This window comes from Pectinophora gossypiella, chromosome 17 (assembly GCF_024362695.1).
Source record: "Pectinophora gossypiella chromosome 17, ilPecGoss1.1, whole genome shotgun sequence".
Classification (NCBI taxonomy): domain Eukaryota; kingdom Metazoa; phylum Arthropoda; class Insecta; order Lepidoptera; family Gelechiidae; genus Pectinophora; species Pectinophora gossypiella.
In genome coordinates this window covers 9,387,923-9,401,457 of record NC_065420.1, presented here as the reverse complement: position 1 = coordinate 9,401,457, position 13,535 = coordinate 9,387,923, and the positions used below count along the sequence as shown (strand labels likewise).

At 38.9% G+C, this 13,535-nt stretch overlaps 1 protein-coding gene across 1 annotated transcript; it reads left to right on the top strand.

The window, feature by feature from the left end:
- Nucleotides 1-84: 84 nt before the first annotated feature.
- Nucleotides 85-13,434, top strand: LOC126374671 (mitotic spindle assembly checkpoint protein MAD1). The gene is made up of 14 exons (XM_050021383.1): nt 85-343; nt 419-588; nt 1,109-1,297; nt 2,204-2,362; nt 2,810-3,004; nt 3,366-3,548; nt 4,578-4,751; nt 5,314-5,456; nt 5,815-5,978; nt 6,980-7,119; nt 7,608-7,685; nt 10,422-10,528; nt 11,283-11,381; nt 11,887-13,434. The coding sequence occupies exons 1-14, from the start codon at nt 202-204 to the stop codon at nt 12,089-12,091; spliced, it is 2,148 nt and encodes a 715-aa protein (XP_049877340.1). The 5' UTR covers nt 85-201; the 3' UTR covers nt 12,092-13,434.
- Nucleotides 13,435-13,535: the final 101 nt, after the last annotated feature.

Genomic DNA, 13,535 nt, shown 5'->3' with positions numbered 1-13,535 from the left:
AGGTGCAGAGAAAATAATAAAATCATGATTTTGAGATTCTTGAAGGAAGGTACCTATATTAATACGAAACGAAACGCGTTTTTGACAGCTAGATAAAAAAAAAACTGATTGAATACGCTTTTCTTCGGCCTGAGTCTTTAACATGCATTTTGTCGAATTTTGCATCAATTTATAGTTTAAACATAGTTATTTGCAATTAAAATGGCTAAAGAAGGTGATATGTCTTTATTTAACGACGTTTTGGAGCCGTTCCGGCGGGTTATAAACACTGACCCGCCGAAAGACAAGTTGTCGGCGTCGACGAAACTGAATTTTTCGGATAGTAATCAATCTATTAAAGAAGGTAATGATTTAAACATTGTATCCTCATCTTTAATATAATGAGATTTGGTTGTAGTAAGATGTTTTATAATTGTAGGTCTTTCTAACCTCTTGTCAATGGGTAAGCGTAAGTCAAGTCTTGGCGCGGGTGACAATGCAACGCCTGAGAAGCGAGCACGGACGGACTCTAGCGGCTCGGTCACGGCGCCGCCGTCGCCTTGGGAGGCCAAGAGGCTCAAAATTGACTTAATTGCTGCTAAAGCTCAGGTATAGTTGTACAGACGTAACTATTACCATACTTATTCAAGTTATTACATTGTTTTGTACTAAAAAGTTAGGTACATTTTGTTTGATTTTCCAAAGTATTTTCTATTGAGTCATTCTTGGTTTAAAGGAAGATAGATTATGATATACTTTATATCTATTACCTGTTTTGATATGATGGTATGTTTACATATCATATCAAAACAGTTGTATTATGTTCAATATGTCTAAATTAATAAACCTGGCTGTATAGATTGACACATTAATAATATTATCTGTGTAGTTTATTTACTGCCTATTATTAATCATAGCCTATTAAAAAACAAATTATAAGTTGTAATATTATACCCTAACACAGTTGACTCAACCATTATAGACGGGTCACCAACAATCACATTGGTCAAGTAGGAAGCTTGGTGAGGTGTGGGTATTTACTTCGTCTTACGAAGGATGTACCTCTGACTACCTCATTAGGATATAGATGTGAGCTTATGTTACGTTATAATATTGTTATACTCTACAGATAACAAAACTAGAGGCCCGTGTGAACCACCAACATACCATTCGTAAAGAGATGCAGATATTATTTGAAGAAGAGAAGGTGTCTCTGCAAGAGCAGCACAAGAGAGATGAACGAGCATTGTCTGAGATGGAAGACCGATTGCAGCTCATCAGGAGACGTGAGCAGGAGTTGAAAGAGGAGTTTAATATGGTATTAAAAAAAAAAGATTTATGTTTAGAATTATACACATGTGGAATGTTCCCTGTGGGATTTATTGTTACTTTTTGTAGAATAGGTAGACTCATCAGGGTATTTTATTAATGATCTGGTATTATACATGACTTTTCAAGGTTCTAACATCTTATATTTTTACCATTTTGGATTGGTATGGGAAAATATTGTTCAGAACATAGTATAAAAGACAGTTTGGAGTACTTTGGAGTTAATCCATGTATGTAAGCCACTGAAGAAATCTCTATGCAGTTTTTGCTGTTAGCTGTATACTGTTATACATATTCCCCTAAGAAGACTCAAACAAGCGTGTACCTAAGCTGGATGATACATTAGTTGGTAACCTAAATTAAAAGAAAGAAAGATAATTTATTTGCTTAAACATGAGTAATATAAATACAGTGTTCACATTAAACATTCTTCATGTTTGCCTTGCGGAGTACAAATATTACGTAGATTCTCAATACATGCATAATGGCATAATAAATATTATAAGCAATAATTGCAAAATTAAATATATAATATAATATATTAATTAATTATATAATGGTGCTAATTCCTGTAAATACCATCTAATTTTATTTTAGGTTATATCTGTCATTTTCTTATCCGCCGAAAAGGAAAGGGACGGGTAATCGACAAGCATAAAATTTATGGAACACACGTCAATTTTAAGCACAAATCTAAAACAACCGTCTAAAAATTCGCCCGGGTTATTCATTTATTTACTCATTCTTCCTAAAATTAAGAGCTGTCAATCATCCGTCCCTTTCCTTTTCGGCGGATAAGAAAATGACAGGTATAACTTAAAGTAAAATTAAGAGATGTCTGCAGGAATCGGGGCCAATGTTCTCTTATGTACCTAATTAATTAAGAAAATTGTAGGCTGTACAAGAGCACAAAGAAGCCAAGACTCGCTGGGAGGTTGAGAAGAGTGATCTCCACAAGCAAATAGCGGATTTGAAAGATAAGCTGCTGGAGGCCAATGTCAGCAATAAGGACCAGCTCTCTGAGATGAAGAAGGATATGGATGAGTTGCTACAGGTATGTAGAGAGAGAAGTGTGGCTCAATACAAAAATCTCATTCTTACTGTATGCTGCCTTACCGCGTAAGCGAGCGAGACATAGTCCGCGACTGCTCCATTACTCCTTAACGGCTTATGGCCATTTGGGAGATCGAGTGGGGAGTAAATCAAGTACGGTACTGAATTGGTTAGTAGTGAATTCCTGCCAGAAAGCCTGAAAGTAATTAGTTGCTCATTGCAGTGAATTATTTGGCCTGAACTTACTTGTTTGTATATCCGCTCTTTATTTGAGAAAAGTTCTCAATTCTTGGTGGCATTTAGCAATTGACGGAAATACTTTGTTCCTATATTTTTGGGAATTTTATTTTCTTTTTGAGGCAATGTAACATTTTCTACAGGCACCAAACTTCGCCTCCTGGGTTTTTCTCTTACTACTTATGTCCTACTACATAATCCTTTTTCCTAGGCTCTTGAAGGCGCGCAATCCGAAGTGGAGATGCTTAAGAATGAAGTAGCGAAGCAAACATCTCGCGCGGAGCAATGTTCTTCACTCCGCACGCAGTTGGAAAAGACGACCTTTGAGTTGCAGCAGGTCACCAGCAAGCTCAAAGAGCTGGAGTACGAAAGAGACTCGTATAAGGACTGGCAGACACAGGCTAAGGTATGTTTTTAATTGATTGGACATATGCAGGAAATAGAGTATTAGGCGCGAGTTTGGCCAAATATGCAGAATGACCAGTAGTAATTATGTTAAAAATAACCATTTTTTTCTTAGCTAATAGGCCATAACCATAATATAATAATGTCCCATTCCTCCAAAGGCGTCTTTTTACGACTCAAACTTTAAGTTTGATGCTCTTTGGGTGCGTTTTTGTACTAATTTGAATATGTCCTAATCCTAAGACACACGAATAATTCCGACTTTCCCAAGTGTTATGAGAGTACGCTCACTGGGTGAAAATTGGTCGTCATAGTCCGTCAAATTGCGACCGGACCAGATTTATCCTAACTATTTATTACAGACGGCTCAGAAACGTTTGAGCAACATGGCGGAGTTAGAGAAGGAAGTGGCTCGGCTGCGCGCCACGGAGCGGTCTCTCCGCGACGCCGTGTGTAACAAGCTACTGCTTGAGGAACAAGTGCACCAGCTCACTGCCAGGGTAGACGCGCTGCAACCGGTGGCCAACGAGCTGCACGAGGCAAAGGTACGAAATATTCTCCGTCAACAAGTGGGTCGATACCCATTGGGGATATGTCAGAAATCACTTTGTGAGATCGTTCCTTGTTTGGTTACTATAGTAAATTGCAGGCTGATTGTCTGAAAGAATGATGATTCCTTGCTTCGGAAGGCACCGTGTGCCGTCTAATGCGTAAGTGGGGGCGAGACACAGACCGCGCGCCCTCTCCTTTACTCTTTAAAGTAAGACCCAGAGAAGTAGAGACTGGTGCCCGATATGAATTGGTGCGGAGCGGAGAGTTACCGTTATTCTATGATACCAGAATAGGATAGTTTCGGCGGCCTCCGTGGTCCAGTGGTTGAGCGGTGGGCTCACGATTCGGAGGTCCCGGGTTCGATTCCCGGTGGGGACATATCACAAAAATCACTTTGTGATCCCTAGTTTGGTTAGGACATTACAGGCTGATCACCTGATTGTCCGAAAGTAAGACGATCGGTGCTTCGGAAGGCACGTTAAGCCGTTGGTCCCGGTTACTACTTACTGATACGTAGTCGTTATATGAGTCATGTCAGGGGCCTTTGGCGGCTCAATAGTAACCCTGACACCAGGGTTGATGAGGTTGGCAATCCACTTCACAACCCACACAATAGAAGAAGAAGATAGAAGAAGGATAGTTTCCTAGGTCAAAGATAAATTATGAAGTTCTGATTACTAAATAAAGACAGATCTAAAAGTGACACAAAAGGTTTTCTTTTTCTATTTAAATTTTAATAAAAAAAAAGTAATAATAAGTGCTACGCGTTATGACGTTTAGTAAAAAGATTTGAGTAGTTGGAAATTAGCCTATTCTATGTCTTTACATGAGCCACGTATTATCTGTCTTGGTGGTTTCTGTACCATCCCACAGTGGAGTGTCGTGGTGGGGTATGTTCCTTACGAGACTGAAACCGTGTGTAATTTACTATTTCGCTTGTCCAAAATAGATCAGGGATCTGGGGGATTACTTAGCCATTAATAATTAAATCAGCCATCTTTAACGCATAACCTTATTTACAGGTTAAAATAGCGACCCTAGAGTCGTCACTAGAAGAATGGATGAGCGCGGCGCGGGCGCACGGCGTCGAGAACGCTCGCTCACTGTCTTCGACACTGGATACGGCATTGAGCAGCCAACTGACTGCCGCCGCCTCCACGTCACAAACACAGACGCAGTTCGCGCAACTCACTGAGGTATGTTCTTCTATATTAATTTCTAATCATGTGACGACTTTAGAATTTCTTCTATACATTGAGAAGCCGTCCGTCACAAACACAGACCTAGTTTATACAACTTGAGATAACTGATGCATGAACTGGCAGTATATGAGCCACATACATTGCCTTTATAATTGAACACTCTGTATCTGTCTATCGTGAACATTATTCGAACTCGCATTCTCCTACGTCAGTTCCCTCGAAGTCGTGGTACAGCGCTCGCAATTTTCGCGATTAGGTTATTATAGCTCCTACACCGCCAGTAGAATGTTGCCCGCATATTGCACGCGTTGCGGTATATGGACCAACGCTATTGACTACGCGATAAATAAAGCAATTCTATTGGATCCATTGGTGCTATGGGGGCTAGAACTTTTAACCTCGGATAGCACACTGGACGCGGCACGGAGCAACCAACTGACCACCGAATATTGACCATACGACTAAATTAAAAATCAAGATTTGAGAGTTCTGTCTATAAAAAACATGCCAAAATTAGCCTAATCAATAAAATATTGTTATATCTTGTTTTTCCCAGGAAGTGGCAACTCTGAAGTATGAACGTGACAAGGCGACCAGCAAGTTGAACGAACTGATGACAGTGCGCAAGAACCAGGAGAGTCTAATTCACCGGCTGCAGAAGCGGTTGTTGCTCGTCACGAGAGAGCGAGATAGTTATAGGTGAGTTGACTATCTGTACATTTTTGTCTTTACCGCAGTAGCTGGGTGCGAGCCGTGTGTATTTTTCTAGCATATTATAATCATGTTGTTATATCACTTACTCAAATCAAGACTCTTAAATGCTCCATTATGCGTGCAATTGTTGGCTTCCAAAAGCTCAGAAGTTTCAATACCAGTCGCAGAATGGGTTTCGTTAACGTTTATCAGCGCCGTAAAAAGTGCTAAGGCATTGTCCGCAGTGCAGCTAAGGACATATGGCATGTTACTATTCTAGAAGTCTATGGCGTATTCGCACGTCAGTTTCTGCTCAAGTGGACGCGATTGATGACATACGTATTATTATTTTACAATGTTGCAGGCAACAGCTAGACTGCTACGAGAAGGAGCTGACAGTGACGCTGTGCGGCGAGGCGGGCGCGGGCTCGGCGGCGCTGCTGGCGGCGCGCGTGGAGCAGCTGGAGAAGTCGCTGCAGGGGTACCGCGACCTGCTGCAGCACCACGACCAGCACGCGCACACGCAAGGTACGGGCCGTGCGTGAACGTGAGCGTGCTTGCGAGCGAGTGTGCGTGCGTGCGGGTGTGCATGCGTACGTACGTGTGGGAGTGCGAGCTTGAGTGCGTGCGTACGTACGTGCGCCTGTGCGAGCGTGCGTGTGTGGCTGAAATAAATAGACAAAATATTACAATTTACGTTTAACAGAACACAAGCTTACATCTATACCCCAATTGGGGTAGTAGAGATACATACATCGCAAGGTAAACTAAGAGGTGTGAGTACACCTCACCGAGCTTTCTGTTAGACCAACGTGATATGTGGTGAGCCGCATAGCCGTCTATAATGCTACTATCGGGCCATCTGTATTAGTGAAAATTGCACTTAAGATAAATTAGTAGTTTTACAGCTAGTTACATAATGGTGCTAATTCCTGTAAATACCATCTAATTTAATTTTAAGTTATATCTGTCATTTTCTTATCCGCCGAAAAGGAAAGGGACGGGTAATCGACAAGCATAAAATTAATGGAACACACGTCAATTTTAAGCACAAATCTAAACCAACCGTCTAAAAATTTTACATCCGTCAATAACCCGTCACAGTTAAGTAGACAGCACGTCAAACGGATTGCATACCAGTGAGGTACCTTTTGATTCGCCCGGGTTATTCATTCATTTACTCATTCTTCCTAAAATTAAGAGCTGTGAATCATCCGTCCCTTTCCTTTTCGACGGAGATGAAAATGACGGATATAACTTAAAATAAAATTAGGCGGTGTCTGCAGGAATCGGGGCCAATATGTAATTTAATTATGTTTGACGTTCAAAAAGCGCTAACTTTGTAAGCCAATTTTGAAAAATAAATATTTTTGAATTTTTGAATTTTTTTGAATTAATAACTCGTTAGTGCTAGTTCGGTACCGGGGTTCGAACCGGGGCTCCTCGATTGAGAAGCAAGCCGTTGTACCACAGGACTGTAGTGACATGTAATAATTTGCATTTGCATAACGTTGATAATGTAATTCCAGCATTGGAGAAGCTCCGCGGAGAAGTCACGAAGTGGCGCGAAGAAGCTGAGGCGGCGAAGCGTGACGCACAGAAGCTACGTGTACAACGAGACAGTCTGCAGGCGCACATGGAGAAACTCACCGCGGGCATAGGGACTAAGGTGAACAAAAGCTGTGCATTAGAAAATATTAAGCTTTTTGCAAGTCTGCAATATTTAGCAATATCCATCAACTTACCACCGGTGAGCTGTTATAGACTACTAGACAGAGAGAAATTTTCTTTGGAGTTAGTATGGAAATTACGTAACGTATGACGTCATCAATAAAAGAGGTCAAACGACGTAGGTACTAAAATTCGAAAATTAGTGCAACATAAACATAACATAAACAGCCTATACACGTCCCACTGCTGGGCACAGGCCTCCCCTCAATCAACTGGAGGGGGTATGGAGCATACTCCACCACGCTGCTCCACTGCGGGTTGGTGGAGGTGTTTTTACGGCTAATAGCCGGGACCAACGGCTTAACGGCTTAAATTAGTGCAAAAGAAAATAAAACACTTTTAATCTTCTATATGTTTTATTCCATTTCATTTTCTATTTCTTCTACTTTAAGCACCAAGTACCTATTGTAAACATGGTTGTTCCAGGTGTTACATTTAACGGACAACCCAGCTGCAGCGGCGCAGAAACAGGTGCAAATGGATCTAGAAGCAGCTCAAGAAGAGGTGACTTACTGATAAATATAGGTTTAAAATTCGGTAGCATATTTACCTAAACTTGCTGGTAGTACATAATATAGAGTCGATATTACCGTTCACCGCCGTACCTGAGTTTTAAAAATAGCAATAATTTTGTTTTTCGGCATTAAATTATTATCACAAATATAATCACAAGATAGGAGAATAGCCTCACATAACAGTAACGTCTTTGAATATATCGATCGTATGACTTGATTACACGTGTCGAGTTAGGGTTGTTGCCTATCCTTTTCTGTTACTTAGTACAGTCATTTGCTAGAGAGAGTGCGCGGCACAATCGATGAAGCGATAGCGTGCGGTCGCTCTCGCTCTAGCAAATGACGGTTCTACGCAACAGAAAAGGATAGAAGCATAGTAAACTCCCATGAGGTGCTGACAGATGTGGTTGACCCCTAAACCGCGACAATGCACTCGGCTGAGTACACGGTGCGTATAAGAGCGTTTTCAAAATTAAGTGTACTACGTCTGAATTTTAGCTATAATTAAAAATATGACATTGTTGGAGATATTTTGATTTAGATATTATTAAGATACGCGATAGTTTATGAAATTATGTGAAATTGTTAACAGATTAATCTATTTTACGAAAAATTATTAAATTATAGGGCGACGGGCGAAAAAAATGTCAGTTTTGCGACTATCTTAAAAAATAATTGGTCTGTAACTATAAGAAAGATATAAATATGATTTTAGTTGTGTTATGAAGATTACCAAAGATATTTTATGAAAAAAATATATACATAGTCATAAAATCTATAAAACACGAAATATGCTAGTTTTTCGTTCGGTTTTGTCACAGCTGATACCAAGGCAACCATTATATTTACGATTTAATTTCGAATATTAGTTTAATAAACAAAGTAATTATTGTGATACCGAATATTAAAATCATTTTAATAAATAATAGAAATTATTAGCAACTCTCCATATTGAAAATTAGAAAAATGTAAGAATTTCTTCGTCGCAAAATGAGGGACTGTCGCAAAACTGACATACGAATTTTTCTAAGGGTGGGCTCACACAGGAGAAAACCGAACCCAAAAATGTAAGTGAATAAAATAAAAGATATACTTACACAAATTTTAAGTTTTTAATCAAATAATTATCAATTCTTAATGGGAACAGTCTTTTTGAAAATCAAGATTACCTTGTTTAACAAATAACAAACTTGTCTTCTTTTTTCAGCTTCTTCTTCATTCATTTCAGATATTTTTTTCTTCTTCGATTTTATTCTTTGTAATTTTTTTAACCTTTGGGCGTTTAATTTCTCGGGATTTTCTTTTTTCAATTTTTCTCTATATCTCCGAGACCGTTCTGCACTAGTTAGTGGCATTGTTAAGCCTAAAAAATTTAAACCTTTTCAGTATGTAGTCTCAGCTTTATAGTGTCGGTTTTGCGACTTTACTAGTCAGCCTGTAGGTCACAGGGAAAAATGTCGCAAAACTGACGTGACGCTCTGTTCCCATTTTTTATTCAAACCGATATTTAAAAGGAAAAAAAATACCTAATCTTGTCACCAAATGTAAATAATTTTGCATTATAATATAGTTCATCTTCTGAATAAATTAATAAAATATAACTCACCTGAATCTGATTTTATATCGTCTCAAACCCGACAGATAAAATTTTGACGGCCGTGGAATACCAGAAAACACGTCTCGCGTCACGAAATATATTTTGTCACTAGTCTTTTTTTAAATGGCGACCGGTAAATTAAGGATAATTTTGCCATTTTAAAACGAATATAGCTACCGTAAATAATTTCAATAGGCAGTTTTAGTCGTGACAAACCCGACATGTCCGGTCGGTACACTTTTTAAGACTTTTGAAAAAATTGAACTATATTTAAATAAGCACAAGATTTAAATTATAAACTACTGGAAATGAGAGAACCTTTAGAAAACTTCAACCAATACCAAACATCAAATGATACCCTAGTACAAAAAGTTTTAAGAATCTCTTCAAACATTTATCAGTTTGAGTGGGGGACACGGCAAAATCTAATACTTAGTGATTTGAAATTTACATTTTATTTAAATAATTCCTCATAACCATGAAAATTTTGTTAGAATTTAATTAGTTTAGAATATATTTAATGTATCTCAATAATTAAAATAATTAGCTAGAAGTAAATTTTACTAGTTATTAGACTTCAAACACAAGGGACAACGTGAAAATGGGAGGTACACTTATTTTTGAAAATGCTCATAAACGCTTTACACACGTGATAAAACAAGGCAATAGGCTGGATTAGTCAAATCAGTTACTTTTTACTAAGCTTCATAACATAACATACACAGCTTATATACGTCCCACTGCTGGGCACAGGCCTCCCCTCAATCAACCGGAGGGGGTATGGAGCATACTCACCTACGCTGCTCCACTGCGGGTTGGTGGTTTACTAAGCTTCAAAACCCGAAATTACTATAGAATTTGTATAACAAACCGCACTGTGGCTTCATAGAAAAACGTGATAAAATGTCGAAGTTATTATTAGTTTTTCTTTATTGAAATAAGTAAAGTTCATACATAAGTTAATAGAAGAAAAGAAAATGTTTTTCGTCAGTTTTAGATCTGTCTTTATTTAGTAATCAGAATTTCATGATTTATCTTTGACCTAGGATACTACCCAATACGCATCGAGTGTACTGTCTCGCGCTGTTTACTGGGTACGTGTAAACAAGGCATTATTGTGTGTTATAGATAAAAAGACTGAAGGCAGCGCTGCGCGAGGGTGGGGCACAGACGTGCCCTGAAGAGACGCAACAGTTGCGGCAACAACTCGAGAACAGCCGCATCAAGCTGCAGAGGTGAGTTATATAATTTTGGTGGTCACTGCTATTGAAAATAGGCCTCTTACACATTGTATCGGCCGAGATGATCAAACGTCTTCAACGGTAAGTATTTCAAATGTCTCTGCTAACCCACAGTGAAGTAACGCGGTGGAGTAACTCCCCATACCTATTCTGGTTGACTGAGGTAAGGCCTTTTCAACCCTCCTGGGTAAATAAAAGCCATAACACACACATAAGCAGCCTACAATGCGTCCCACTGCTGGGCACAGGCTTCTCCTCAATCAACCGGAGGGAGTATGGAGTATACTCCACCACGCTGCTCCACAGCAGGTTGATGGAGGTGTTTTACGGCTAAACGTGCCCTCCGAAACACGTAATCACACTTCACTTTTTCGGACAATCAGGTGATTCAACCCAAATCCAAATCCCAGATCCAAACAAAGGACAGTCTCATAAAGTAATTTCGACAATGTCCCCATCGGGAATCAAACCAGGACCTCCAGACCGTGAGTCTACCGCGTTAACCACTAGACCACGGAGACTGTGGGGAGGCTGTGAAAAAGGTCACATTGAAGCAATTCATGTAAAAAAACAATATTGCTATTTGACAAGTGTTGACATTGCTTGTGCACTTCTATATGCACAAATTGCAAATTTCAATATAGCTTCAATGTGGCCTTTTAACCCTTCAACATACAGATGTAAAGGACATTGTGATTCCTATGGAAGACTTGTGCATGGGATTCTCAATTGTGACTGTTTTTTTCAGAATGAAAGAAGAATTTACATCATCTGCACAGGAGTACAGAGATGTCTGCTACATGCTGTTAGGTTATAAAATAGATAGGACTGGGCATAAAAATTATAGGTGAGTTAGTATTATTTTTGATGTTTTATTTTAGGTTTGGGTTCTCCAAAAGTAACCACGATCTCACTGAATTTTAAATGACCACTTATATATATCTGTCGTTATTATCTTGAAAAAAAAAAACGCGAAAATAATCTATGCACTTCTCTTCTTCTATCGTATGGGTTGTGAGGCGGAGTACCAACCTCATCAACACTGGTGTCAGGGTACTATTGAGCCGCCAAAGGCCCCTGACATGGCTCATGCATCGACTACTTACTTATATCAGTAAGTAGTAACTGAGATGAACGGCTTAACGTGCCTTCCGAAGCACGGATCATCTTACTTTCGGACAATCAGGTGATCAGCCTGTAATGTCCTAACCAAACTAGTGACCACAAAGTAATTTTTGTGATATATCCCCACCGGGAATCGAACCCAGGACGTCCGGATCGTGAGCCCAACGCTCAACCACTGGACCACGGAGGTCGTCTATCTATGCACTTATAATAAATTATGTTTGCAGGATATCAAGTATGTACGCGGAGTCAGTAGAAGAGTACCTAACATTCACTCTATGCGACGACGGTATAGAGATGGTGCACACAGACTACTCGAGCACTCTAGACGAGCTGGTCGAACTACACTTGCACCAACACCGGTCGATCCCCGTGTTCCTCAGCGCACTTACTGTGGAACTCTTTACACGGACCACTATACAGACGCGCTGAACGGAAATAGACAACATTTTCTTCGGATAAAGGTCTAAGGTGTGAATACAAATTTGCTTGTTTACTCATAATAAACTTATTAATGAAATCTAATGCCGATCTCACTTTGTACGCGTTCGTACGTCGTATGAATTCGATCCGTGCGTACACGTACAAGCACGCAGCAAAATCGCAACCTGGCAAGTACTAAGGGGAGTGCGGATACTGAGTGCGAGTTGGTTGTAAACTTGTACGTTTACGTACCAGTCGAATTTGTACAAAAACGCGTCTAAAGTGTCACTGGTTTAAAGCTATGCCCCCTTGAGCGGAATAGAATCGGACATAGCGTTAATTTTGCTTTGTATTGATTTCTATACAACTGTATTGTCTAGATCAGCAAATCCTAGCTGGACGTTCAATGATAATATCTCATAGTAATTCTTACATACCGAAACTTCGATTTCGCTCAAGTGCATAGATTTTTGTGCATTCGCGTATCAATTTGTGCCGGACATTTGTATTTATTGTAGGTGCAAACTTATGTATACTAATCAACAGACAAACATGTTTCTTTTGCTGTTAATTTTGTGCTACTTATCAAGCATTGGGAAACCAAGCTCAATTTGAGCGGGAACCGGTGCTGAGCAGTTTATACAGGACTTAATTTTATTTGTAATAATTTTGTGAATATTACTATCGGTTTGCTAAGTCTACTTGTCACATCGCGCTAATGTTATTGCTGATATATAAGTATCTAATTTTGAAATTGTAAAAAGATTTTTTGCACTAAAATATACTACTGTCTAACGAAAATATGTTGTACAGAACTAATATTTTTTTGTTAATTTAAATGTCAGGTATGGCGGTAATATCAACTCTATATTATGTACTACCATCAAAAATTAGATAAATGTGGCACTGAATTTCTGACCTATAATAATAACCCTTGAGGTGAATATTTCATGAAACCTCACTTAGTATTTAGCATACAGCTTACTCCTCTTTTCTCCCTTCGAAAATATCATCAACCGAATGATAAAAAGCATGTTCCTATCAGTTAGTATAGAGACTTCACGTAAGGAAATTATCTTTACTGAAACTTTGTCTCTTCAAGGTAATACTGATGATTATAATATAGATAGATTTCAGTGTTAAGTCAAAATTTGCCTTGGTTTCTTGGGTTGATAAATCAATGTACGGAACAGTAGTAGTATCATTAAGTAATTACCCTTGGGCTATAACTATTATGCTTTAGTATAATTTACTAGAATATAAGTGGCCTGCCAAAACTATGAGTGAACTTGTAAAACTTAATAGCAAGTAAATATTTTTCCCTTGTAAATATATTATACCTATTCGCTTAATTTTGTATCAATTTTGTTATATTATAATATAATAAGACATTCCTGCAAGTAATAGCTTGTTTTGTAGAGCTGACTTGGGTTCGAATTTTGTGGAAATATAG

Excerpts from the sequence above, each read along its gene's own strand:
- LOC126374671 (XM_050021383.1), top strand. The coding sequence starts at position 202 with ATGGCTAAAGAAGGTGATATGTCTTTATTTAACGACGTTTTGGAGCCG. Across the intron at positions 589-1,108 it reads TAATTGCTGCTAAAGCTCAG|ATAACAAAACTAGAGGCCCG; the intron begins GTATAGTTGTAC and ends TATACTCTACAG. Across the intron at positions 10,529-11,282 it reads AGCCGCATCAAGCTGCAGAG|AATGAAAGAAGAATTTACAT; the intron begins GTGAGTTATATA and ends TGTTTTTTTCAG.